Below are 27,971 nucleotides of genomic sequence, written 5' to 3'. Positions count from 1 at the left end.
TTTCCAGAAGAAGGGCTGGCAAGAGCAGGCATAGCACAGGTTCTCTGGCCACCAGCTGTTTAGGGCAGAATCTGACCATAAGGGGGGAATTCAAGGGTCGTTAGTGGGGGACCAGGCAGGAATCTAGCCAAAGGCTGAAATGATATGGGACAGAGTGCCATCCCACTCAGGGGACTCTCCATACCATAATTCCAAGCCACAGCAGGTGGATCTGAAATCGCTGCTACCCCTCTCTGGATTAGCTTTTGACACAGCTTATCACAACTGGAGGCAGATGATGGGCTAACACAAAAGGGGCGGGGGAGGAGGAGAGGGTGATCTTTTAAACAATTACAATATCTTTGGAAACACAAATTTGCAAGTAGAAGTTATGGTATACATATTAAAAATTCTACCAGTTTTTACTGGAAGAAAAGCAAAAACTATAATCTGTTATTGTTCTATTCTAATAATTTAACATAATTCTAGTATAACAAGACATGCTTTTCTCTAGTGGTAAAATGAATAGCTGTACTCACACTGAAGAACTTAAAAGAATCTCACCGTGATCTTTAACAATTAAGCAATACTCTCTCTTGCCTTATCCTTGAATTATACAGAATTTTTTTGTTGGTAAAAGAGTTGAATTGTAAAGATACACACACTCCAATGTTCACAGCAGCTCAACTTACAATAGCCAAGACATGGAAGCAAACAAAATGTCTGTTGACAGATCAACAGATAAAGATAAGGTCACACACACACACGAATATCACTTAGCCATTGAAAAAGAATAAAATAATGCCATTTGCAGCAACATGGATGGACCTAGAGATTATTATACTAAGTGAAATAAGTTAGGCAAAGACAAATATCACATGATATCACTTATATGTGCAGTCTAAAAACATAATACAAATAAACTTTTTTATAAAACAGAAAGAGACTCACAGACATAGAAAGTGGTTACCAAAGGGGGAAAAGACTGGGGAGGGATAATTTGGGAGTTTGAGATTACAGTTACATTCTCCTATATGTAAGGTAGGTAAACGACAAGGATCTACTGTATAGCAGAGGGAACTATATTCAATATTTTGTAATAACCTATAGTGGAAAAGAATCTGATCCAGTTATGTGTAACTGAATCACTTTTCTGTACACCTGAGTCTTCGTAAATCAACTAAAATTTTTTTTTAAAAAGTTGATCTAGTTTGATGAGTAATCTCAGATCTATAAAGGCCATCGCCATTGGTCATTTGTAATTCATGATTATGCTTTAAAGTAAAATTTTTGCAAGTTATGCTAAATCCAACCCCATTTTGTCTATAACTTCTAAAAATGTGACATCCAAAGATGTGGTAACTGGTTAGTAGTTTCACCAGCCTAGATGCTCTCTAATGCTATACTTCCCTCTTGTGGCAAATAGAGAAAACTGCAGCCAGAAGTTTTTTCCCTCTTGAAGTTTCCTGTTAATTTTGCCAAGCATTATAGACATCCTTGTAAATGGTCTTAAACACTTTCAGGAAAAAGACAAAGTCTAAACAAATAAGTAAACAAATTTACAAGATGGGAAGTGTTTCCCAGAGGTTGAAAATATGTGTTTGAAAACCTCTCTGCCTGTGTTCAAATCCCAGCTCAGCTATCTACGGGCTTTGGAAATCTAGGGGAGTTCCTTCAGCTCCCACATCTAGGTCTGCATCTGTGAAATGAGAATAGCAAGAGTACCCTGTCTGGTTATGAGGAGTAAATGGAAAACACTAAGAACAGGAGCTGGTCTTCTGTCCAGTCAAAAGGAGAGCTATTTGCTATGACCTAATTGGTAAATGACATCCCACTCCCAAGTACAGTGTAACACAAGTTCTAGGAACCCACAGACCACTTCCCTACAGTGTCCAGCCCAAGACCACATCTCCTTGGTAAGCATATTTGGCAAGGAGTGCAGAAACTGCAATGGCAATCAAGTCGATCTACGGTTAGGTCTCTTTTCATCTGAGCAAGTCAGTCATAGAATGCTAATATCATACACTGGAGCCCATCGCATGCCCCACCTGGCCTCATCATTTTACACTTGAGAAGCTTGGGGCCCAAAGAAGTAATAACTCAGTTCTCCTGGCACATTTCCAGCGTGTCTTCCATGGGTTCCCAAAGCCACACAGGGAGATAACTGCTTAATGTTCCCAAGTCCTTGGCAACATTAATAGTTTCATGAAGAGAAAAGGACAAAGCTGTGAATGACCAACCACAGGTTAGCCACACAGACACCCGGGAGGGAACTGAAGGGGGATAGATATTTGGAGACAGAAAGGCAGGCTCACCTCCCGCACCCTTAATTTTTAAAATGCAAACGTATCCAAGAAAATAAGAATAACTAGCTGGAGCTGCTGCTGTGGTGCAACAGGATCCTCAATATCCTAGGAACGCTAGAATGCAGGTTCAATCCCCGGACCGGCACTATGGGTTAAGGATCTGGCGTTGCCACAGCTGCGGCTTAGGTCACAACTGTGGCTGGGACCTGATCCCTGGCCTGGAAACTCCCTATGCCACTGGGCAGCCAACAATGACAAAAAGAAGAACAATAAGAACTAGCTGGTGGAAGGATGACAGGGTAATGGCTACTGGGAATTCTGAACAGTTAATACTACTCAAGCTGACCACAGTGGAAGGAAGGCTGAGCCCTGCCACATTTTTGGAACCCAGGTCTTCTGTGGATGACTAGTCTTCTAATGAGTGGTACAACACTGGCAAACCTTTAGGAAATGCCCTTGGCTGAGGACTGCCTTGCTCAAGGACCTGTCCCACTCCTCAACACTTGTACATGTGAAAACCCAGCACCCTCAGAGCAATGGGAGAGACTACTCTGAAGGGCTAGCCCAGCTTCGGAGCTCCCTAGGCAGTGTGCTGGGGCCCCTGAGGAGCCTGGGTTACAGCGCAACTTCTCCCTCAGCCAATCCTGCCTCCTTCCCTTGCAGGCGGGTGACCCTGAGAACACACCCAGATGGGCTTCCTCACATTATTCTCTATCTCAGTCCGCCTCCCCGAGAACACAACCCACAATAGCCCTTTATTGATAGAAATATCTCACCCTTCATTCCCACTGACTTAATTTTAGTTTTCTTGTTTTTCCACATATAACAAATCCAATTGCATACTTAACCTCTCCAGCCTAAGGAGAGTCTGTACTTGAAATCCAGCAAAATTCATTCAAAGTCCTCTTACCCTTTTGCTACCATCTAAATCATCCTCCGTGTAAATGGCTTCTTCTCTCCCAACCCAATTTCCCAACATTTCTTAATTAAGGAACAAATGCGTCCTCACTGTAAAAGCAAGGTCTTTTGACAGCCCCTCCCCATAACAGTCCCCAGCCACTATTTTCAATGTGGGGGCCTCCCCAGTGATGGCTGCATCCTCCTAGGAAGTCCCACCTCCCCTCCTTGCCATCATCCATAAGTCTCAGCCAGCCAAGATTTTGAACAGCATTAACTTCCTGCAATCTATGCTACAAAACCAATTATTTTTCCCCAGTAAAAAAAAAAACAAAAACAGTATTAGAAGGCTTTGTCAAATGCCGTAATTCATTCATTTATGGGGATTAACTAACAGCCTATCAAGAACGAGTTAAGGCAACTTAGCCTAAGTCATAAGAAGGAGTAGAGAAAAGGGACTTTTTTTTCCTCCCTGCTTTTTAGGGCTACACCTGTCGCATACAAACGTTCCCAGGCTAGGGGTCAGATCGGAAGTGTAGCTGCCAGCCTAAGCCACAGCCACAGCAACACAGGATCCAAGCCGCATCTCCCACCTACACCACAGCTCACAGCAATGCTGGATCCTTAATCCACTGAGCAAGATCAAACCCTCATCCTCATGGATACTAGTCAGGTTTGTTAACCACTGAGCCATAATGGGAACTCCAAGGAGGGACTGTTCTGAGGCAAGTGGGAGGATTCATGTTTTAAGAAGCTGGTATTTATATAACTTTCAGGAAGAAAAGGTTCCTGCATTCACAGTAGGTTTAGGCAAGTTTAAAATATAATAAAATGTTATAAATAACACTTAGGTATTAGATAATTTGTGTATAGGTTCATGGTGAAACCCTCACGAAATCACCAGGAGCCCAAGCACAAGGCCATTCAGAAGGCCTCCTAAAGGGGAATTTCAGAGCGTAGTCTAGTGTCTCTGACATTATAAGTCAGACTAACTACAGGGGAGCCCAAGGTCCACTGATGCCTGATGCACTATGGTGCTGACATGCTCTTTGGGCAAGCAGGAAATTCACTCTGAAATAGAACAGAAGAGCCGTCCCCAACCCAAAAAAAAAACAAAAACAAAAACAAAATTTGAGGTTTCTTGAGAAATAGACTTCATTTGACAGAAAACAGCATCTTCCAAAGGTTTCTGCTGGTTGTTGGGGTGGGGTGCTTTGTTAAGCATTTCTAAATGAGGAAACTATCAAACTGAAAATGCAACACTACCTTGGAGGATAGAGAACTCTAATGATAAGGACAAGAGAGGAGAAAAGGCAGATGGGGGCAATGTTTAGAAGGGGTAGGAACAAACAGCAAGAACCAATAAATTATTGACACCAGGATAAGAAATATCAGAAAACTACACAGAAGGAATAATAGGCAGGTGTGAAAGCCGCACTGCTCTCCTTGCTGTATCATCATGAATGCCTTTGGCTGCAAGTAACAGAAAACCCACAAAGCACTTTTTTTTTTTTTGTATGTTTAGCTTTCTCATGTAACAAGGAATCTGGAGATGGCTCTTGCTGATGTTAGTTCCACAGCTCAGTGATGTCACATGAGAAAACGTGGGCAGAGAGACAGATACCTAATTCCAAACTTACGTGTGTTTCAAGTTGAGACTTTCTAAATGTAGTAAGGAGAGAACATGAATGGAAATTGCTATAAAACACAAACCACTTCAAAAGGGCATATTTATTTACAAAGGAACAGAGTATAAATGTAATGAGGAACAGAGGAAATAAAATGACAGCTGTACCTATTAACATAGCAAGTGTAGACAAAACGCAATAGGAAGATTCTTTAAATACATCAATACTCTAGCATTTAAGGGTCAAAATCAGCCTTTAAGAATAATTCTTTATCATCTCAGGAAGATTTTTTAGGAGGTTCAACCCATGAATCAAAAGATGACTACTGTAATGAAAGAATTATAATTTTATATTCTTTGAAAATCTCCAAGTTGCTAGAGGCCAAGTAAATCAGATCACTATCCTCTTCCTGAGGATTAGTACTTACTTTAAGACATTGTTTTTTAAAACCTAAACATATTATCTTCTGTTGAGTAGTACAATACAGACTTATTTTACATTATTTTCTTAATTCATTAAATGGTTTCTGTTACCTTGTAATGAGATCTTACTATTCTCTGAGAAACATTATATCATTTACTATTTGGCTCTGAAGAGAATCATTCAAAGTGTACATTCAGCTTTTAATAATATTAACATACATGGGGGAAAAAACACATCCATATACCCAACTATTTTCAGTGGCCAGTTAACTGCTGGATCTTCTAAAACTAGAGACAGAAATTCTTAACAGTCAAGATCCTTCAGACCTTTACACTAATATACTCCAGTGTATAGACTACATTAAACTTCACTGACAGGAGAAGAGACTTTTCACATGTGGGGGGAGGTGTGCTGGCATATTTCTGCAGTTGCGCCTAAAAGAAGACACGGCCCCTGCTGCTTACACCTTGGTCCACACCTGCTGTGTTTGTCAGTTCTTCCTTTAGTTCAGCACCCTTCTGACTGTGAAACGGGATATCCAAACGGAAATAAAGCAAATATGTAACACAGAAATTAGTCTGGTGTAAAAAAAAATAATAACACAAGCACCAAATGACCCTTTGAGGCTTCACTCATTTGATAGTAAGTTTTTTTGGAGGGGGAGGGAGGGTCGTATCAGGCATGGGCTCAGGTTGAGGACCCAAAGGTGAGGACAGTCACCGCCGCACAGACTGAGCTCTCCGACGATGACAACTTGAGTTTCCATGTGCCCAGCCCAATGTGAGGTGCCATAAAATACACAAAATGAGATGGTTCTTTCACTAAGATGCTGTGGTCGGCTGGAGAGAAAAGGCTAAAAGAGCAGTGAACAGTATAAGACAATCCAGTAATACCTCCTTCTCCACTATCACTGGGAAGCAGTGTCTTCAACCTGAGGGAGTTTCTCAGATAACTGAAGGTTTTCAACATCCGAAAAATTAAATAAACCAAGTTCTAGTCACTGCTCTGCTACTTAGATGATGGATTACAGGCAGATTACTTAGCCACTATCAGGCTCATTTTCCTCACATGTAAAGAAGGAATTGGCAACCCAAGGGCCCATCGGCAGACAACTGGATTAACAAATTGTGGTATAAATAAACACACACACACAGAGAGGACTATTACTCAGCCATAAAAAAGAATGAAATACTGCAATTGCAGCAACGTGGATGGACCTAGAGCACATTATGCTTAGTAAAATAAGCCAGACTGAGAAAGACAAATACCTTATGATGTCTCATATATGGACTCAAAAAGAAAAACAAACAGATGAATGAATGTATATACAAAACAGAAATAGACTCACGGATATAGAAAACAAACTTGTGGTTACCAGAGGAGAGAGTGAAGCAGAGGAGGACAAATTAGGGGTATGGGATTAACAGATACAAACTACTATAAATAAAACAGATAAGCAACAAGGATATAATGCATAGCACAGGGAATTATAGCCACTCAATTGTAATAACTTGCAGTATAATCTGCAAAAACACTGAATCACTATGGTAAACACCTGACACTAATACAATATTGCAAATCAGGTGTACTTTGCTAGAGAATGTATTTCTGGGAGCTCCAGTTGTGGCACAGTGAAAACGAACCTGACTAGTATCCATGAGGATGTGGGTTCGATCCCTGGCCTCACTCAGTGGGTTAAGGACCTGGCATTGCTCTGAGCTATGGTGTAAGTCACAGATGCGGCTTGGATCCCACATTGCTGTGGCTGTGGCATAGACTGGCAGCTGTAGCTCCAATTTAGGAAAAGAAAATATTATTTCTGTAAAGGTCAAATGAAATGAGTATAAAAAGTACTTTTGCAAGCTATACATTTCTATATAAATGTTGAACATTTAAACACATTTGTATTTTTATGTGTAAGTTCTAAGGTAAACCAGATACTTTTTTGCCCTCTTAGAGTTAAGAATATAATCTTCTGAGTAAACAAGATAAGCATCAGCTTTTGTAGCGACACAAGGTAACTCAGAACAAGCTTCCCCTGCTCTGTCGTGATCTTTGAGCTGCCCTCTGCTTTTTTCTTTCTTTTTTTTTTCTTTTGAGGGCTGTACCCTCAGCATGTGGAAGTTCCCAGGCTAGGGGTCAAACCAGAGCTACAGCTGCTGGCCTACACCATAGCCAGAGCAATGCGGGACCTGAGCCACGTCTTCGACCTACACCACAGCTCACGGCAATGCCGGATCCTTAACCCACTGAGCAAGGCCAAGGATTGAGCCCACATCCTCATGGATCCTAGTCGGGTTCTTTAGCCACTGAGCCATGGTGGGAACTCCTGCTCTCTGCTTTTTAATTTTCCCATTCTCTCCTTTGATGTCTGGCTAATGTCTGCCACTCCAATGCCATCTGCCCTCTTTCACTCTCCTCTCATTCCCAAGGCTTATTCTGATTTATTACTTCAACTAAATTATGAGATAGGAAACTACCCCCACCCCAAATTAGGGTTACATCTAAACTCCAAAAAAGAGACTTCAAGTAAGGAACAATCTTTAGGGTCAAGAATTGAAATACTAGCGTTCCCATCGTGGCGCAGTGGTTAACAAATCCGACTAGGAACCTTGAGGTTGCGGGTTTGGTCCCTGGCCTTGCTCAGTGGGTTAAGGATCCAGCATTGCCGTGAGCTGTGGTTTGGTTGCAGATGCGGCTCGGATCCCATGTTGCTGTGGCTCTGGCGTAGGCCGGTGGCTATGGCTCCAATTGGACCCCTAGCCTGGGAATCTCCATATGCCACAGGAGTGACCCTCAAAAGGCATAAAGACAAAAAAAAAAAAAAAAAAAAACCAGAAATACTGTGAGTTTTTTTTTAACATATCCAATGAGCATAGTCATTGAAGATAATTATGATCTCATTCCCTTTGTGAAAAGCACAGTTAACATCCTATTTATCTAAATAAGCCACAGTCTTAATATTTAACCAGGAAAAATACTGGGAGTATTCACATTTAAATGTGGTTAGGTTAAATCTATGACACCATTCTTCTCTGGCCCTCTCAAAGTTTCAGACACTCAGTTCATACTGCAGACAGCAATGTCATTAGCACCCATCCAAGGTAAGCCCTTATGAACTTATACACAAGTATTTTTCTTTTTTTGTTGTTGGCTTTTTGTTTGTTTGTTTTTATTTTTAGGGCCACGCGCTCAGCATATGGAAGTTCCCAGGCTAGGGGCAAATCAGAGCTACAGATGCCGGCCTACACCACAGCCACAGCAATGCCAGATCCAAGCCATGTCTGTGACCTACACCACAGCTCACATGGGATCCCCGACCCACTGAGCGAGGCCAGGAATCAAACCCACATCGTGGTACGAGTTGGATTCTTTTCTGTTGTGCCACAATGGGAACTTCCCACAAGTATTTTTCAAAGCAAGTGTTTTAACTCAAAAAATTTCATAGTATGATAAAAGCTAAAATGAGCGTGTATGTAAAAGTCAACATAAACATTAGCAGCGCACAGTATCATCAAGCAATTTTATAGCCCGTTCTGCATAATTACTTCAAGAGAACTTGAAAGCAAAGATACATCATGAACAATATGCATAAGAAAAACTGAAAATGTAACCTTACATTATAACCGCACCCTTGATGTTTCTGGACTAGAAAATGGAGAAGACTCCCAAGAATTATTTTCTTTCTCAAAGGAATCTTCTTCTTGGGATGCAAATTTCTGCTTAAGTGCATGGGATATTAAAGACACTGGATCCCAAGGTGAGTTGTGTCTTTTCCTTTTATGAATGGGTCTGCCGCCAGGTGACCTTTTAAAAAAATGGAATAAATTGAAACTTTGTGTCATTTACATTCTCTATTAGCAAACAAAGCAGAAATAAGGACATATTATAGCAGAAATATAAGCATAATATGTTACAATCTAATCAGTCTTCAAGAGTTTGAAATGTTTTGTCTGGAAAAACAAATCTACAGGGCACAAGCAATTAGGAATCAGAAAGCCGAGAGCCCACATGAGGCTCTACCACAACCTGTTAAAACCAGGGATATCAAATTTCATCTTTATTTTTAATTTTCCAATTTTCTGTGGGTAGAAAAAAATTAAAGTTAAAAACTTTTTTTCCCCTTTTTCATCCACCCCTGCAGCATATGGGAGTGTCCCCACCCAGGGATCAAATCCAAGCCAGAGCTGCCACATAGCTCCAGCAACACTGCATCCTTAACTCACTGTGCCACAGTGGGAACTCCGAAAAATTAAGAACTTTTAAACAGACTGTAGAGTTCATGAAAAGAAAAACATTAGGCTAATTGCTTATTCATTCAATCAATCTTCATTTCATGCCGACTACTTTACCAGGCTCCATGCTATGCTTTGGGGGCAGAGCAGTACCCTGCTCCAGTGAAACATTCTGGTGGCAGCAGTTCATCAATGAACAAGCAAGCAAGAACATTTTGGACACAAATTAGTGCTGAGAATGAAATAAAATAGGGACTGTGATGGTGGCTAGGATGAAAGCACTTCAGATGAGATAACGAGGAAAAGCCTCTTAAAGGAGGTGACGTTCTCTTTAAGGAAATGATAAGCCATCAGTTTTAGTATAAATATCCAGTGGATGCATCAGGTCAGGAAGGTGGCTGGCATCTGTGAGAAAAGGGGGGGTGGGGACAGTACAGTTAAGTAAGATGGGAAGTAGGACATGAGGTCAAAGAGAAGAAGCAAGGGCTGAATCCTGGAGAGGCTTCCAGGCCACAGCAAGGTGTCAAGATCCCATTGCTAGCACATTGGAAAACTGCCAAAGGGTTTTAAGCAGGGAAAGGCATGCTCTGACTTCAGTTTTTAAAGCTTACTCTGGTTACTATATGGAGAACAGATAAGGAGGCAAGAATGCAAAGTGAGAGCATGTTTAGGAGGCTGTCAGAAGAGTCCAGGCTACCTAAGATGTAAGATGGTGGCTCTGACTAAAGGGTGGCAGCGGGGGCCACTGAGGGTACATAAATTTGAGCTATATGCTGATGGGAAGGATGAGAAAGGAAGGAAAAGAAGAAATGAGGATAATTCCCAGACACTTGGATGGAGCACCTGGGGGACACTGTTGCCATTTGCTAGAAGCAAAAGACTTGGGGAAAGAGCAAGTTTTCAAGGTAGAGAACGGAACAGGCAGCAAGGAAGAGTTCGGTTTTGGACCTATGACACGTGAGGTACCAGTGAGACACGCAACTGAAGAGGGAGAGGTCAGGGCCAGGAAAGAAAATGTGGGTTTCATGAGCATGTAGCTGGTATATAAAGCCAGAGGACTACGGGAAGTCATCGAAGGAGACAATCTGGATGGAAAGAAGGGGGCTGAGGGCTGAGCCTTGAACAAGCCAACATTTAGAGACCAAGCCCAAAAGAAAGAATAAGCAAAGAATTAAGGAGTGAACAATGAGGTAAGGGGAAAACTAGGGAGTTCCCATTGTGGCTCTGCAGTAATGAACCCCACACTAGTATCCATAAAGGATTTGGGTTTGATCCCTGGCCTCCTTCAGTGGGTTAAGCATCCAGCGTTGCCATGAGCTGTGATGTAGGTCACAGATGTGGCTCGGCCCCCGAACTGCTGTGGCTGTGGGGTAGGCCAGCAGCTGTAGGTCTGATTCGACCCCTAGCCTGGGAACTTCTATATGCCACAGGCACGGTCCTAAAAAGAAAGAAAAAGTTGTGTATGGCAGCAAGAAACTAAGCATGATTCCCTTGAGGCCAAATGAAGAAAATGTTCCGAGAGGACCCCCAGACTGTATCAGATGCTGCCGAAAGGTCAAGTAAGAAGAACAATGAGAACTGACTGTTGGATTTAGCTACATGGACTCACTGGCGACCTTCACAAGAGCAGTTTTCCCTTTTTTTTCTTTTCCCTCTAATTTTTTTTTTTTTTTTTTTTTTTTTTGCTTTTTAGGGCAGCACCCATGGCATATGGAGGTTTCCAGGCTAGGGATCAAATCGGAGCTACAGCTGCCGGCCTACACCACAGCCACAGCAATGCCAGAGCCAAGCCGCATCTGTGACCTACACCACAGCTCACGGCAACGCTGGATCCTTAACCCACTAAGCAAGGCCAGGGATGGAACCCGCAACCTCACAGTTCCTAGTCAGACTCATTTCCGATGTGCCATGACGGGAATTCCGACAAGAGCAGTTTTCAACGGAGTGACGGGGACAGACACCATGTTACAGTGACTAGAAGGCAGTGAGTGAGGAATGGAAACAAACTCCATACAACATCAAGAATTTATACCAAAAAGGGAACAGATAAACTGTAATAACTGAGGGTATACATTTCTTAAAGATGGGAACTGTCCAGGTGTGAAGAAAAGAATAAAATAAAGAAGGAAAATCTGGGAGCTCCCTGGTGGCTAAGTGACTAAGGATCTGGCATTGTCACTGCTGTGGCTCAGGTTCAGTCTCTGGCCTGGGAACTTCCACATGCCACAGGTATGGCCAAGGGGGGAAAAAAAAGGAAAATTTGATGATGCAGAAGATAGAAAAGATTTTTAAGTGGAAAAAAACCTTAAATTTCACTTAAAAGAAACTTCACTTAAAAAAATTTTTAAGTGAAATTCTTGAGATAGGAGAAAGGGAACCAGTGACCGGGGTCGGGGGGATGGACACGGACACGAATGAGGATGCTTCATTCACAATAACAAAACGGAAGGTGGAGACCATGGGTCGTAAATCTGTAAATGTAAAGATGTGGGACGTCCCATCAGATTTAGCAGTAATGTGTCCAGCTAGGTTAGTTGTTAGAAAAACAAGAGAATGGGGGAATGGAGGGTAGAGTCTATGGGCCTTTCAGTTGTTTCCCCAATGTTACAAAGGTAACAATCACAGAGTCGCCATTTTATTCTGACTGGAACCAGTAATACCAATAAGAGATCTAGTTGGGACCAAACGTGTACATGCCGTAAGATTTTTCTCTGTACTGCAGCCTCATAGAAGGATCCATCATAACCTCATTCATAATGAAATGATTCATCTGTCCTAACACTATTCTATAAAAAATATATTTATTTTCCCACCAAAACCTCACTGAGGGATGTTCAATAAACACAGCAGGCAGATCTCTCTGAAATCCCACTAAAATTGCAGTAAAGACATGGAAAAAGAAGTATATCCACAAAGAGATTGCAAGAAGAAAGTGTAGATAAGAATTACGAGACAATGATGAAAAGCTGGAAAGCTGATGGTGGCAAAGAGAGTAGGGGGTGAGCTGCTTTCCTGAAAACAGGGGGATTGAGGAAAAGTCTACGTGCTGAACAACACGTTCCTCCCTTGCTCTTTCCCCACTCACTCAAGTCGCAAACCACCCAGCTTGCACCACCTGTGTAATCCCCAACTCTCCTGACCAAGGAGGGAAAATTCTCCAGTCCCAAAAAGAAGACACATAGCTACTGAAATATGGGGTCTGGCTACAAAATGGCCAGATCTTCTACTCAGTCACTAAATTGTGAAGCTCATGAGTTGGCAGCCCCACTTCACACCAAGAACCTTCAATCAGTTTTTCCTTGTCGCACCTTTAAGTATGAGTGTATAGCCAAGATCACCAGATATTTGGGTAAGGCTCCAAAATGACAGAGAACAAAATCAACAAGAGGTAAAAGGAACTCAAGAAAAATGGAGATAATTCCAGAGCAAAAGAAAACATGAAATAAAACTATCGTTAAGGAGTTTCCACTGTGGCTCAGTGGTAAGAAACCTGATTAGTATCCATGAGGACATGGGTTCCATCCCTGGCCTTGCTCAGTGGGTTAAGGATACAGCGTTGCTGCAAGCTGCAGCGAAAAAAAAAACAAAAAGATTCTCTCTCTGGGAGGGGTATTTGGAGTGAAGAGGAATCAAAGGGCATTATATATGTTTAATAAATACAATAATTTTTTTAAACACCAATAAAATTTTCATTCATTTCTCAAATTATGATAACATACCTTTCGATAGCACGAAGTTTAACCTTATTCATATCCTTCAGCACATCCAACATGTTTGGAACATCTTTATTTTTCTGGTTTTTTGAACGATGACTGCAGGTGGTCTTCCTATCATCTGCGTGCTGTTTCTTCACCTCAGTTGCTGAATTATCTGATGCACAAATATTATCAGCCGCTGGTTGTAGGAGAGGAGAACATGGAGGTGGCAGAGAAGACAACTGAGGGGGCAGTGGCGGAGGAGGGGGTGCGGGAAGCACTGAACTTGAAAACGAATCTGGTTCATCACTCAGTGGAGTATTCTCTGATGGTGCCATTTGTCCCAAACCACTAGGCCTGTCATTCAGGTCCAAGGAGCCTAAAAAAATATTTAGTCAGCTGAAAAACCATGCAAAACTGTCTCCAACATCTAACACATAACACTAATTACAACCAAAACAGGAAAAACTTCCATAATGATACTAAAATACCAGTAAAATACCAATGCAGTGGCCAGGAAGGAGAAGCTATCCCATCTGCTTAGTCATTTCTCTAAGAGTCAAGCAAGTAGTAAACTATTTCTAATCCAACTAGGATCCTCTGGGTAGGCCCTTAAAAAGGGGAAGGGGAAGAATGCATTTTAAAGAGAAAATAAAAAGTGCTTTACACACACAACCTGAATTTCGTCCTATTTACAAAAACTAAAACATGATCAACAACTTGTGGCTAGAAACACACAAACTGATATATTCATCCCATGATGACACTGTAGAAACACCCAAGCATATATATTTTCTCTGCAAAAGCCTAAGATGAGTACTGAATACTTAACTTTTTCACAACACATTTGTTCCTAAAATTATATGTAACATGATTGCTTTTAAAAGTGTATGCATCATATCTCATTTATTATTATATATTAATACAAACTATATATTTCACACAAACTATGAATACATAATACTATATAAAAATTATGTGTTCTATATAAATTATATGAGTTTATATGGATGTTTTTATATACATGAAGATATTGTGTGTATTATGTAAAGCAATTCATATCTATAAAAATTTTTAAATGAATGATTGGAAAATATTATTTGCCTGGATTTGGCAGAACTATAGCAGCAATAATTTCAAATTACAAACATTTTAAGTCTCAAACCTATCACACTTCTCTCAAATTAATGCATTCCTCTGCTTAAATTTCCAACACTTTTATATAGAGTTAGAGAAGCCTATAGTCAGCCCTCTGTACCCACAGATTCTGTACCTACATATTCCACCAAGAGCAAATCAAAAATACTTTTTTTTTTAAAAGTCCAGAAAAGTTCCAACAAGCAAAACTTTATTTGCGGTGCACTGACAACCATTTACATATAGCATTTCTATTGTATTTACAACTATTTACATTTGTATTAGGTATTATAAGTAATCTAGAGATGATCTAAATTATACAGGAGAATGGAGGATGTGTGCAGGTGATATGTAAATATGCCATTTTATATAAGGGACTTGAGCATCCTTGGATTTTGGTGACCACAGGGGTCCTAGAACCAATACCCCATAGCTGCCAACCTATAACTATATTTAGAAAACAGGCTTTTAAATACACAACTATAATTTTAAGCAGTATAGCTAACTCTTCTTTAAACCAAAGCCACCCCCAACACTACAAATATGTCTTAATTAATTCCAAATAAACATCGGAGGTAATACATACCCAACATCCTTTTGCATTTAGTGTCATTCATAAGATACATTAGCATCAAACATCTTTATTCAGAATTGTACTGACAAATACTAGATGAACATCATGGAAACAAAAATCCAACATTACTAACCAGAATTTGTACTGTTTCTCAGTTCTTGCGTGCTCACAATTGCAGCAATCTGAGAGCGAAGAAAAGCAAGCTCATCTTCAAGGGCAGCTATTTTTTTAATTGCAGCTTCATTTTCATGCCAATCATTTTTTCTTGGTTTGTTGTGCCTTAGAGCAGGTGACAATGGATCTTCAACTAGCTGCAAAGGATGGATAAATGCAAGTTTCTCCTTTTCTTCATTTTTCCATATACTATTTCTGTGGGTAGAAGGAAGAAATGTAAAGAGAGAGAGAAAAAGCGAGGAAAATTTTCCAAGAGAAATAAATTCCTTCAGTCAAAGAAGAATAAAGACACCGAAATGAAATCAGAATAACTCTCCTTGTGCTGTAATCATATCTAGACTCACTGAGGACAAAATATCTCATGTAACTTCATATTCTCAATGCCCAGAATAGAATGCTGCCTTTAACAGGTGGCCAAAAGGTGGTCAGTGACTGAAGGAACAAATTTTGCTTTCAGACTGTCAACCAAAAATAATTATCCTATAACTATTCTACCTATTTAAACAAAGTACAGATTGATTTACTTGGAAATAAAATTGATTTTTTTAGAAAGTCTACATATTCTGAATATATGGAGCTAGAGGATTCCAAATTCCGTTAGGGGTTAAATTTAACATATTCTAATTTTTGGACAATTTATAAACCAGTTTAATATAAAATAAATTTGGTTAGAAATTTTGAATAATTGACCCTTATTGTAATGACAGCCTGTAACTGACTACACTTACACCTAAGTTAGCATTCCAAAGCAGTAGTAACACATCCAAATTTTGAAGTACATTTAACCATCAATATCTGACACACAGTAAACACTATATTAAAGTTTTGGCTAAATATAAAGCTATCACTCGAAAAGATACATGTACTCCAGTGTTCATTGCAGCACTGTATACAAAAGCCAATTATAATGGAAACAACCTAAATGTCCATCAACAGAGGAGTAGATCAAAAAGATGTGGTACATACACACAATGCAATACTACTCAGCCATTAAAAGGGAAGAAATAACAGCCTTTGCAGCAACATGGAAGGACCTAGAAATTATTAGGCTAAGTGAAGTCAGTCATACAATGAGACACCAACACCAAATGCTATCACTTACATGTGGAATCTAAAAAAAAGGACACAATGAACTTCTTTGCAGAACAGATACTGACTCAGACTGAAAAACTTATGGTTTCCAAATAAGACAGATTGGGGGGTGGGGGGATGCGCGGGGGTTTGGGAGGGAAATGCTCTAAAACTGGGCTGTGATGATCATTGTACAACTACAAATTTACTAAAACTCATTGAGTAATAAAAAAATAAAATAAAATAAACCTAGCATCTAGTAGAGGTAAGAGCATTCTCCTAAAAATGAACATGGTGCTTTTGATATCCTCTTAATGTCATTCTTTCCTAGGCCTGGGGTTAGGTTTAAATGTGCATTAAGAAAACCTGGCTAAAAATGAGAGAACAAGAACATGAGTTGTCCTTATTAAGAAGAACTTAGGAGGACACAGCATAGTTCAGCGATAGACAAGATAAAATGGCTCAATTAGTCTGAACACGCTTCAACGTGTGCAAGAATTCACATCAGGGCCCACACTCCACTTTCCAAGATAAGTAGAAAAATTACCGAAATCTGAGATAACTGGCTTCTTCATCATCTGCCACACACAAAACATCAGCAAGAGATGGAACTATAGGTTCACAGTTAGCAGAGTCCACAGAGTTCAAGAATGGAATCAGCTAAAGGGAAAAAGGAAAAACAAAGTCAGAGCTCTGCGGGGAGAAGGGAAAAGTCACATGTCACATGAACAACCAAACAAACAAAACCTAAGGGAAATATTATTCTAAAGTCTACAAATAAGGAATTCCCATCGTGGCTCAGCAGTAATGGACATGACTAGTAACCATGAGGATGCAGGTTTGATCCCTGGCCTCGCTCAGTGGGTTAAGGATTCTGTGTTGCTGTGAGCTGTGGCATAGGTCACAGACATGGCTCAGATCCTACACTTGTGTGGCTGTGGTATAGGCTGGCAGCTACAGCTCCGATTTGACCCCAAGCCTGGGAACCTCCATATGTCGCAGGTGCGGCACTAAAAAGATAAATAAATAAATAAAGTCTACACATGTGGCAATAATCTCTCCTCCAGTGAGTGTCATCCATCATAGAACACAAACCAGAAAAATAAAACAAGCTACTCAGGGGTTGCTTCGCATCTGCCAATATTTGAATGTAATTATTTAAAGAAACAAAGACAAAACCTACACATGAGATGACCTGTTAACTAAAGGTTTTTGGCCTGTAGGAAACATTTCTACTTTTGTTCACCCCCATGCCCCTAGGAGGACCTAGGATAATTTTATACGTGCATGTTGACATGCATGTTGACAACTTACCTCAAAATTAGGCCTGGGACAAGGTTCTAAAGGAAGAATTTTCCCAATAATACGAACAATACTCCGAGCTGATCCATAGTCTTTATTTTCCCAGATCTGCAAAACCTATTTAAACATAGAGCATCATTTAAAAAGTAGCACTCTATTATGAAAAAAACAAATTTCAAAGATGCAATAATCATTATTTTTAAAACTAAAATGTAGAATGGCATACTTTTAAAGTATTTTCTTCAAAGAACTAAACTTTATTCATATTTGTCTTTTTTGGCTGCACCTGTGGCATGTGGATGTTCCCGGGACAGGACTCAAATCCATGTCCTGCAGGGGCTTGAGCCACAGGAGTGACAATGTCAGATGCTTAACCACTGGGCCACCAGGGAACTCTTATATAACTGTCTTTAAAAAAGCATGGGGTTGGGATGGGTAGGGAGTTAACATATACACATTCCAGGAAGAAGGATCTTTTGAGAAAGCACCACAAATTCATTTTGTTTTATTTCTGATAATGGCCAAATACCTTGTGGAACTTTATTCTGAAAAATTGTCTTCCCTCTTCCCAGCTAAAAAAATACCATCTTTGGGGAGTTCCCTGGTGGCCTAACAGTTAAGGATCTGATGTTGTCACTGTTGTGGCTCTGATCACTTTTGTGGCATGGTTTCAATCTGTGGCCTGGGAACTTCTACATGCCATGCACACAGCCAAAAAAAAAAAACAAACAAACCCAAAATCCCATCTTTTGGCCCAGTCAAAAATTAACAATGCTAATTTCTCAAGCAATGATATCATACAGAGTATTCTCATGTAATTTCCTTTAAAAGAGAGATAGAGAGGGAAATAAATTCATTTGAATCAGCCCCTAAACAATTTAAGAATGATTTATTTACCATGGTATTGGCACAAAAACACATTCAGATCAACAGAACAGAGTCCAGAAATAAACCACACACCTACCATCAATTATTCTACAATACAGGAGATAAGAAAACACCAAGGAGAAAAGACAGTCTCTTCTTTAGCAAGTGGTGTTGGGAAAGCTACACATCTACATGTAAATTAATGAGATGAGAACACTCTCACACCATGTACAAAAATAAACTCAAAATGCTTTAAAGACCTAAATATAAGACATGACATCATAAAACTCCCAGAAGAGAACATAGGCAAAACATTCTTGGACATAAATTGTAGTAGTAACATTTTCTTAGATCAGCCTCCTAAGGCAAAAAAATGAAAATAGGAGTTCCTGTCATGGTTCAGTGGTGATGAATCCAACTAGGATCTATGAGGATGCAGGTTTGAGCCCTGGCCTCACTCAGTGGGTTAAGGATCCGGCATTGCCACGAGCTATGATGTAGGTCACAGACACAGCTCAGGTCTTATGTCGCTATTAGGTGGGCAGCTGTAGCTCTGATTCAACCCTTAGCCTGGGAACTTCCATATGCTGCACCTGAGGCTCTTGAAAGGAAAGAAAAAGAGAAAGAGAGAGAGAGAAAGAGAGAGAGAGAGAGAGAGAGAAAGAAAGAAAGAAAGAAAGAAAGAAAGAAAGAAAGAAGCAAAAATAAACAAATAGGACCTAAGCAAACTTAAAAGCTTTTGCACAGGAAAGGAAATCATCAACAAAATGAAGAAAACCTATAAAAGGAGAGAAAATATTTGCAAATAATGCAACTAACAAGTGGTTAATATCCAAAATATACAAATATCTCATACAACTCAATATAGAAAAAAATAACAACCCACCAACCCAATCAAAAAATGGGCAGAAGACCTAAACAGATACTTCTCCAAAGATAGAGGGTCAAAAGGCACATGAGAAGATGCTCAACATCACTAATTATTAGAGACATGCAAATCAAAACTACAATCTGCGTCAGATTGGCAGTCATCAAAAAGTCTACAAATAATAAAGGCTGGAGAGGACATGGGGAAAAAGGAATCCTCCTACACTGTTGGTGGGAATGTTAATTGGAACAGCCACTAGGGAGAACAGTATGGAGCCTCTTTTTTTTTTTTTTTTTTTTTTTTTTTTTTTTTTGTCTTTTTGCCTTTTCTAGGGCCCTCCGCGGCATATGGATATTCCCAGGCTAGGAGTCCAATTGGAGCTGTAGCTTCCAGCCCACGCCAGAGCCACAGCAACGTGGGATCCGAGCCACGTCTGCAACCTACACCACAGCTCACGGCAACGCCAGATCCTTAACCCACTGAGCAAGGCCAGGGACCAAACCCGCAACCTCATGGTTCCTGGTCGGATTCGTTAACCACTGCACCACAACAGGAACTCCTGGAGCCTCTTTTAAAAACTGAAAATAGAGCTACCATACGATCCAGCAATCCCACTGCTGAGCATACGTCCCAAAAAGATGAACATTCTAAGAAAAGAAACACACACCCTGATGTTCATTGCAGCACTGTATACAACAGCCAAGACATGAAAACAACTCAAGTGCCCATCAATAGATGACTGATTGAAGAAGACACACACACAATGGCATACTACTCAGCCATAATAAAGAATAAAATATTGTCATTTGCGGCTACATGAATGGACCTAGAAAATAGCATACTAAGTGAAGTAAGATAAAGACAAGTATCATATCACTTATACATGGACTCTAAAAAAGTAATACAAATGAATCTATACGCAAAAAGAGAAACAGACTCATAGACATAGAAAACAAACTTATGGTTACCAAAGGGAAAAGAAAGGGAAGAGGGATAAATTAGGAGTATGGGACTAAGAGATACACACTACCATACACAAATGAGATAAGCAACAAGGATTTACTGTATAGCACAGGGAACTGTATTCAAGTATCTTGTAATAACCTATAGTGAAAAATAATCTGAAATATTATATAAGTGAATCACTTTGCTGTATACCTGAAACTAACACAATATTGTAAATCAACTATATTTCAATTTTAAAAAGGAAAAAAATAATGCCTTACTTACAGTGGAATATATCTTCTAGTAGTCAGTTCTTGAAAAGATAATACAAATGAAATGTGCTACCATAACTCAAATAATACTTTGTTCTTTAGCATGGGCTTCCCATATTAGTATAAAGTATTCCCACAGGAACCTCCCCCCAAATGACTTAACATTTGTTCTTTTGGCAGAGATTTCAACACAAAGGAGGAATTTTCTCTCTTTACAAAGCCTTAGTAATTGGACTTTTCATTTTTCCTAAGATCACATTATAAGGGCACAGTTTATTATGAGCAACAGATACAGGTAGCATCCTATTAGCATCCTCATGGAACTATCCAGTAAGCAGAGGGATACACAGTTCTAGAACCCAGGAGAAAGCCTGTGATTAGAAAGACGGATTTGGGATCATCAGCATACAGACTACACTACAGGTAAAAATCGAAGCCACAGGACTAGTGGAGGAAAACTGGGGCTAGAGAGACAGATTTGAAAGTCATCAACACAAAGAATCTTCTGCACAAAGTCATGCCATTCCTCCGTTTTTAAATAGTAAGGGTACTGAATTTATCTGATCATACCTAAATACCTGGGTCTAACATTCAATACTGATTCCATCAACCAGCCTCACAGTCTTCCACCAATTCTGTCAGCTGAGTCTCCATAACATGCTCCATGAATTCCATATTCATTCTCTAATCACCCTTTTAGGTCCTCTGAGCCCTATTCTATCTATCCAACTTAATTTCTCACTATCCATTAACAAGAACACATGCTCTTTGGGGTTAAGCAGTTTTCCTCATTGTCTCAAGAACAAACCAATATTATCCTAATTGCCAAGATTTTATTCCCCTGTGCACCCTTGCTTAGAACCACAGGCCAAGAGGCCTCACTATAGTGAGGGTTGCCATTATAAATAAACTCAGCTTTGATTAATGTGAATGGTAACTTCATGTCTTGCTCTGCAATGTCCATCCTGATAAACTTTTGTCCTTCTCTCTCATTCATTCATTGCTATTGACCATCACCATCTCTCACTCTTATTTTACTCCTGACTGTCCATCTTCTTTTCAAGGCCTATTTATGTATATCTTCTGACCAACTACCTTCTACCTTCTCTGGGATGTTGCTTATTCTCTCACTTGTATCTTAAATGTTTTCCCTAACTATGAAGGTGTTTTTTTTTTTCTTCTCTGTCTTTTTAGGGCCACCTAAAGAAATCCCCCTGAAGGCATCAATAATCTACTGAGAAACAAATCTTCAACTATCACTCAGTCCTTGTTATTTTTAATCTCTTCAATTCTGAAATTCAAAATGCTTCAAAACCATCCAGTGACATCTTCTATTTTGTCATCAAGTCCATGGCTTCCAATATCAAAAGAATGTGGATTAACTCCAAATCTCAATCTCTTTTCTTTCCTACAGTGTAGAACCCATATACCTGCAGGACATTTGTATTTATATATTCTAACAGCACATCTGACTCCCATTATCTCCCTATTTAAACTAGTTTCTCATATTGAGTTGCTTATTTATATTAATGGCCCCATCATTCTTCAACTCACTTTTAAAATCTCTGCATTATCCTGGACTAGTCTCCTCTAATTCACCACACCAAATAGCAATGATTTGCCCATTCTGTAAGCCCCCTCTTACGTTCAGACTTGTATTATGGGTATCTGTTTATGTTTCTTATACCTCCTACTATATTTTAAGCATCACGAATACAAGAACCATGCATTGCTACTCTGCATCACCCACAGAACCATGCATATTGTCTTGGATGTAGTAGCTACTCAATAGGCAGAATCTGATTTGTTTATAATTCTCACACCTAAGTAAATCTCTCTCCTTAAGATTTATTCTGAATTTGTTGAACTATAACTCACCATTCTATGTAAGTTTTTAAAATATTTTACCTATGAAGGTTTTGTCTATCTTTTGCATCTTCCTTTGTATCTTCTGTTGCCATTTGACCTAACAAGTAAACAGGTTCCTAATAATCTTACCTCCTTTTTTAACTCAGACTATGGAAGCTACACTATTGCAAACTCACCTCCATTACACCTATTGAGATGTAACAATTTTGCCTTGAATGTTGACATATACATTAGTCCCAAAGTGAGACCCAAAACAAATACAACAGGTTCATTCAAATCCATTAAAAGACATTTACCTGGTTTATGGGAACACCAAAATATTCCAGCATCACTCTTAAAATACTCAATATGAAGGACATTGATGAAGCAAAGACAGAAGCAAATTCAAGGAAACATTATCAGTTTCTTGATACCTTCAGGGAAAAAGAAATTTTAATTATTACTGGATAAACAATTGTCGCACAAATTGTGGGAAAATTCTTTCGTTACACATTACACCATCAACTAATTTCTCTGTCCAGCAATATTTTGATGAGAAGAGAGAATATGAATGGGGAAGGGCTGGGAAGAGAAACTTCAATTTATCAGTTAAGATGCATTAAAAAATTCATAGGATTTCTTTTTTTTTTTTTTGAGCCTCTGAAGGGACCTAGTTAATAATCAACGATAGATTGGAAACAGCAGGGAAGCCTTCAGGTTAATTACAATAGAGACGCTCTCCCCGAAAGCTTTGAGTTGAGACTCTTAGGAAAAGCGATGAGTTCAGCCCATCCTTGAAAGTAGGCAAGGAGTAATTCAAGGCTTTGACAAAATGAAAGGCAACTCTTCCTCATTAACTTATCAGAGTACCACCCATCCCACACGCTCACTTTAAAGAAGGAATATGAACCCCAGATAGATGACGTGACTTAGTCACCCAACTACTGAATAACAGGCCGAGACTAGTGCCCAGTCATGTCACACGCTTTGGCCCCAAGCGTCCTTCGGGTCTCTCCAAACTCAGCAAGGTCACCGGACTCACCTCCCTCCGAAGCCCAGCCTCCCGGCAAACACCGGAACTTCAAGCTGAAATGGTTAAGGAACCTCCCGCGGAATCCGCAGAGGACGAGGCCTGACATGCACTCGTCCTGGTCCAGGAGCTTTCAGACGTCGAAGCGCGCTCGCCCGCGCACCTCAGCTTGCGGGCCACGGGCGGTAACGGCGCCTCGCTAGCCCGGGGCTCGGCCCTGGAGCCCCCTTGCTCGGCAGCGTTAACTCTGCGGGAGGAGCAGCCCCCTCCCGGGAGTCTCTCAAACTGTACTTCGGCTCCACGACCCGCTCGCTACTTCCGCGTTCCTGGAGGAAAATTAAACTCCGCGGGCCGCGACGGGTGCCCGATCTCATTGGATAAGGCTGAAGATCGCTGCTAGTGATTGGTTAAGAAATGGTTAGTTAAGATTATTTAGACCGGCTACCGGGGTTTCCTTCTCCTTCAAGAGGGCGGGCCTCCAACGAGGCAGCCAGTGGAGACCTACAGCCGGCGGGTGGGCGGGGCGGGGCGCGCGGGCCTGGTGACGCAAGCTGGTGACGCAGGCCCTTGACGCGCCTTTAGAACTCCCCCGCGCTCATGAAGGCTCCAGGCTACGGTTCGGCGGTTGGGAGAGATTATGGTCCTCGGGGTCAGGATCGCAAACCGGGTTTCTTGCCCCCCACATGTCTTGGCGGGAAGAGTATGTCATCCCCTATCTCCAGACTGGAAGTGGGACCGCTCTCCCAAGTCTGCTTCTCGTGGAGAGTCACGATTACTGTTTCATATTCATTCATCCATTCAGCGAACATCTATTATATGCTTCTGGGATTAACAGAAGTTAAACGCTGTCATCGATGAATCTGCAGCATTGCCATACTTAGAATGCTCATTGACGAATCGTTCTCGGTTATCCATGCTGCCAAATATGGACCGAACGCTGACCTGGTTTAGTAGAGGATGCCAAAAGTGACGACCGACTCATGACAGGTGATACCTTATTTGAGGTTAGTGGCTTCAAACTAGACAATAGTACTGCTTCTCGTATTTCAGCGAAACTGCATTAGAGTGACATAATTAAGATCAGCTGTATCTGCTGCTCACCCTCACAATTAACAAACTGGAGGATTTTTCAACTGATTTCTCTGTGCCCACATTTAATTCATTCAACTACAATGAATGTCTACTATGTGCCCCGCATCCTTCTGAGCAAAAGGAATGCAATGAGCAAGGCAGCTAAGGTCCCTGACTTCCTGGAGCTTACATTCTAGTGGAGACTTCAGAGAGGATTTCCCTGAGCACCATATATAAATAGCATCTCTCTCTCCCCTTCCCTTGATTTTTCTGTATAGCACTTGGATCATGTATATTTATGCTCCACCTGTTGCCTAACTAAACTCCAGAATAGGAACTTTTTGACCCATTCTGTACCTCCAGCACTTTTGAAGAGTGCTATCTGTTGGACTTTCAATAATAGCCTCTCCAACCCTAACCATAGGATCTCATGAAAAGGGGATATCCAGGTTGGGATGCACATGCCCAGAAGTTTTACATTCCAAAAAGAAAGAAAAATACTTAGAGCCTTTTTCCTTCTGTTCTGTTGCCTATGCTTGAAACCTCTCAGGGGTAGTAGAATGCAGTACACTTAAACCAACCAGCACTATTTAAGAGATCAACTACCTCTTAAAGGTTCATTAAAACTTTACACTTGTTTATTTAAAATTTTTAAATATTATGACACTAAGATCAAGATTTTCCTTGATATTAAAATCATATTTCAAATTAAATTGTCCTGAAAGTCTCCTGCTTTTTATATTGATAATGGAAATGATTATGTAAGAGAGCTACCTATCTATACCTACTCTATATAAATTGCTATTTACTTGTGATATATTAAAATTACAAAATCTAAGTTAACCGTTTTTAAGTCTAAAAGCAGGATTTACTTTATTCAAACCTTTAAATAACTTATATAAAAGAAACAGTAGGACAGTTATTGTAGTAGTGTTTCAATCCAGAGGTCTTATGTGTTTATTAGCTACTCATACAATTTTTGAACAAAAATATTTAGACCTCTGTAAAAGCAAAAAAGTGAATTGCTGCCTGATTTTGTTTTCCAATATAATCATGTTCACAAAGAGCTGTCTTGACTCTTGTCAATCACTTAAGAGTTGGTTTAAAACCTAGAACACAGAAAATTTAGTTTAAGGATGTTCTTCCAGTTTTACACTGCTTCAGACAGTCCAGTTATTCATCAGTACTCTATAATGTTTCCATTTAATCCTCTTCATTTTTAACAATAATCAATTCATAATTTTCAATACTGTCATGGTCCAAGCAACAGGAATCCTAAATCTTCATAAAAATGTAAAGTAACATACTTTGATTAGTCTTACCGCTAATAGTACATTTTCATTCAAAGATTTGGCATGTCAAAAAAGAACATGGCAGCAGTCAAAATTGTGAAAATTCATTTCTATCACAACACTGAAAAACTGTAGGAACAGAGCATTACTTCATTATCACTGGCAATTAACTAATAACATACAGTGTAATAAAAGTAAGCACCTGAGAGTAAAATGTAGTTCTTAAGTAATCCAGAAGGCTAGAAAAAAGTTCAGCTTCAGGTAGCACAACATTCCTAGCAGGGAGCTATCCAGATTCTCCATGCTTCTATATAAGCAAAAACCAGCTATTCGCAAGCTGCCTACTCTTTTTAAATATATAGTTGTCAAAATTAACTCTTCAATAGAAGTCTATATATCTATGATTTTAATCTACCGGCTCTGGTTCTGCCCTCCAAATATGGAACATGTTAAAATGATGACAATGGGCAAAGTGATAGCAAATGCTCTTCCAGATCTTAGATGACTTGGATTTTCTTCTATTTCCTCTTCTGAGGAAAAGCTCTTTTTTTTTTTTTTTGGTCTTCTCTAGGGCAGCATCCACAGGCTAGGGGTCTAATCTGAGCTGTAGCCACCGGCCTACACCACAGCAACAAGGAATCCGAGCCGCATTTGCAACCTACACCAGAGCTCACAACAACACCAGATCCTTAACCCACTAAGCGAGGCCAAAGATCGAACCCACAACCTCATGGTTCCTAGTCGAATTCGTTAACCACTGAGCCACGATGGGAACTCTGGAAAGCTCTTTTTAAGTACTTGAAGACTGCTTTTAAGTACTTGATGACTGCTTTCAGTCATCATTTTTCTACAGTGATCATACTTTTTCCATTATTTGCATCACAATATCCGCCCTCAAGCTTCTGGTTCTCCTTCCTTTAAAAACATTAAATGTCTTCTCTCAAAAACATGGTCCTTCAAAACAACACGTGGCAATGTAAGCCATGTATAAACAAAGATTTAATAGTCCAACTCTTCTGTTCATAGCAACCTCAACTCTCCTGTTCAGCATATGTTTAACTAAGTGTTAAACAATTATCACAGAAGAAGGACACATAAGCAGAATGAGTTGCCAGCCTAAAATAAGGACAAAAGAGTTTGTAGATTCTTTGCTAGGGTGCTGAATTTTTTTTTTTCTTTGCTAGGTCTGCTCCTGCGGCATATGGAGGTTCCCAGGATAGGGGTCTAATTGGAGCTATAGCTTCCAGCCTACGCCACAGCCACAGCAATGCCAAATCCGAGCTGTGTCTGCAACCTACACCACAGCTCATGGCAACCCACTGAGCAAGGCCGGGGATGGAACCCACAACCTCATGGTTCCTAGTCAGATTTGTTAACCACTGAGCCACGATGGGAACTCCAGGGTGCTAAATTTTTTAAATAGGTAAGTGAACAAGGCATGGGATAAGGCAAAAAAAAAAAAGAAAGAAAGAAAGAAATTCATAGGGAATTCCTATAGTTCACTTTTACTAAGATTTAAGCAACTATAAAACATCAAAGAATTTTTAGCTTAAAAATGACAATTTTCAATTGAAAAATATCCCACAGGTGACAATTAGATGAAATTTAAAGGTCAAGGTGCAAATTAAAAGACAAGCGCAGGAGTTCCCGTCGTGGCGCAGTGGTTAACAAATCCAACTAGGAACCATGAGGTTGCAGGTTTGGTCCCTGCCCTTGCTCAGTGGGTTAACGATCCGGCGTTGCCGTGCGCTGTGGTGCAGGTTGCAGTTGCAGCTCAGATCCCACGTTGCTGGCATAGGCCAGTGGCTACAGCTCTGATTCGACCCCTAGCCTGGGAACCTCCATATGCCGCGGAGTGGCCCAAAGAAATAGCAAAAAGACAAAAAAAAAAAAAAAAAAGACAAGTGCAGCAAGTGGGGCAAATGAGCATCTTTACCTCAGTTATCACAAGGGTGAAACAGTGCACGCTTTGATTCTGAAAGTTCAGTATCAAATGGAGGCATAAAATGTAATTGTAGGCTGACATTAAACAGTTAAATTCTGTATTATAAATATCTTCTTATGCATACATTTCAGTGATGCTATTCAATTTCTTTTTTAAAAAATTCCAGGTGTACTAAACATTCCCCTCATGGTAGCCTTAGAAGTACCCTGGAATCTTAATAAAAAGTTTCTAGTCTTCCCTAGTACACAAGAGACAATAATTATGACCTCCCATAATCAAGGACTAGATAAGATTGCAAGTAAACCACCATTCTGGCGGATGAGTAGTATTATTTTCATGTGGCTCTTTATAGGCCATGAAATTTCCAATTACTTGGAGAGGACCAAGAAATTTATCATTGTAAAATGCACAG

General features: G+C 40.1%; 1 protein-coding gene across 3 annotated transcripts in view; it reads right to left on the bottom strand.

Moving 5' to 3' along the window:
• The window catches only part of MTFR2 (mitochondrial fission regulator 2), a 92,700-nt gene extending 66,485 nt beyond the window's left edge, over positions 1-26,215 (bottom strand). Inside the window, exons 1-8 of one of the 3 annotated variants that reach the window (XM_005654380.3) lie at positions 23,264-26,215; positions 22,539-22,655; positions 17,434-17,538; positions 16,667-16,779; positions 15,008-15,243; positions 13,188-13,542; positions 8,853-9,040; positions 4,896-5,755 (exon numbers count right to left, since the gene is read on the bottom strand). In XM_005654380.3, coding sequence (XP_005654437.1) covers positions 8,854-9,040; positions 13,188-13,542; positions 15,008-15,243; positions 16,667-16,779; positions 17,434-17,538; positions 22,539-22,601 — 1,059 coding nt within the window. In that variant the 5' untranslated portion in view covers positions 22,602-22,655; positions 23,264-26,215 and the 3' untranslated portion in view covers positions 4,896-5,755; position 8,853. 3 annotated transcript variants of the gene reach the window in all.

Source organism: Sus scrofa, chromosome 1, assembly GCF_000003025.6.
Source record: "Sus scrofa isolate TJ Tabasco breed Duroc chromosome 1, Sscrofa11.1, whole genome shotgun sequence".
In the NCBI taxonomy this organism is placed as follows: Eukaryota; Metazoa; Chordata; class Mammalia; order Artiodactyla; family Suidae; genus Sus; species Sus scrofa.
Note: the sequence above shows the minus strand (reverse complement) of the source record. Positions and strands in the feature narration are given on the sequence as shown.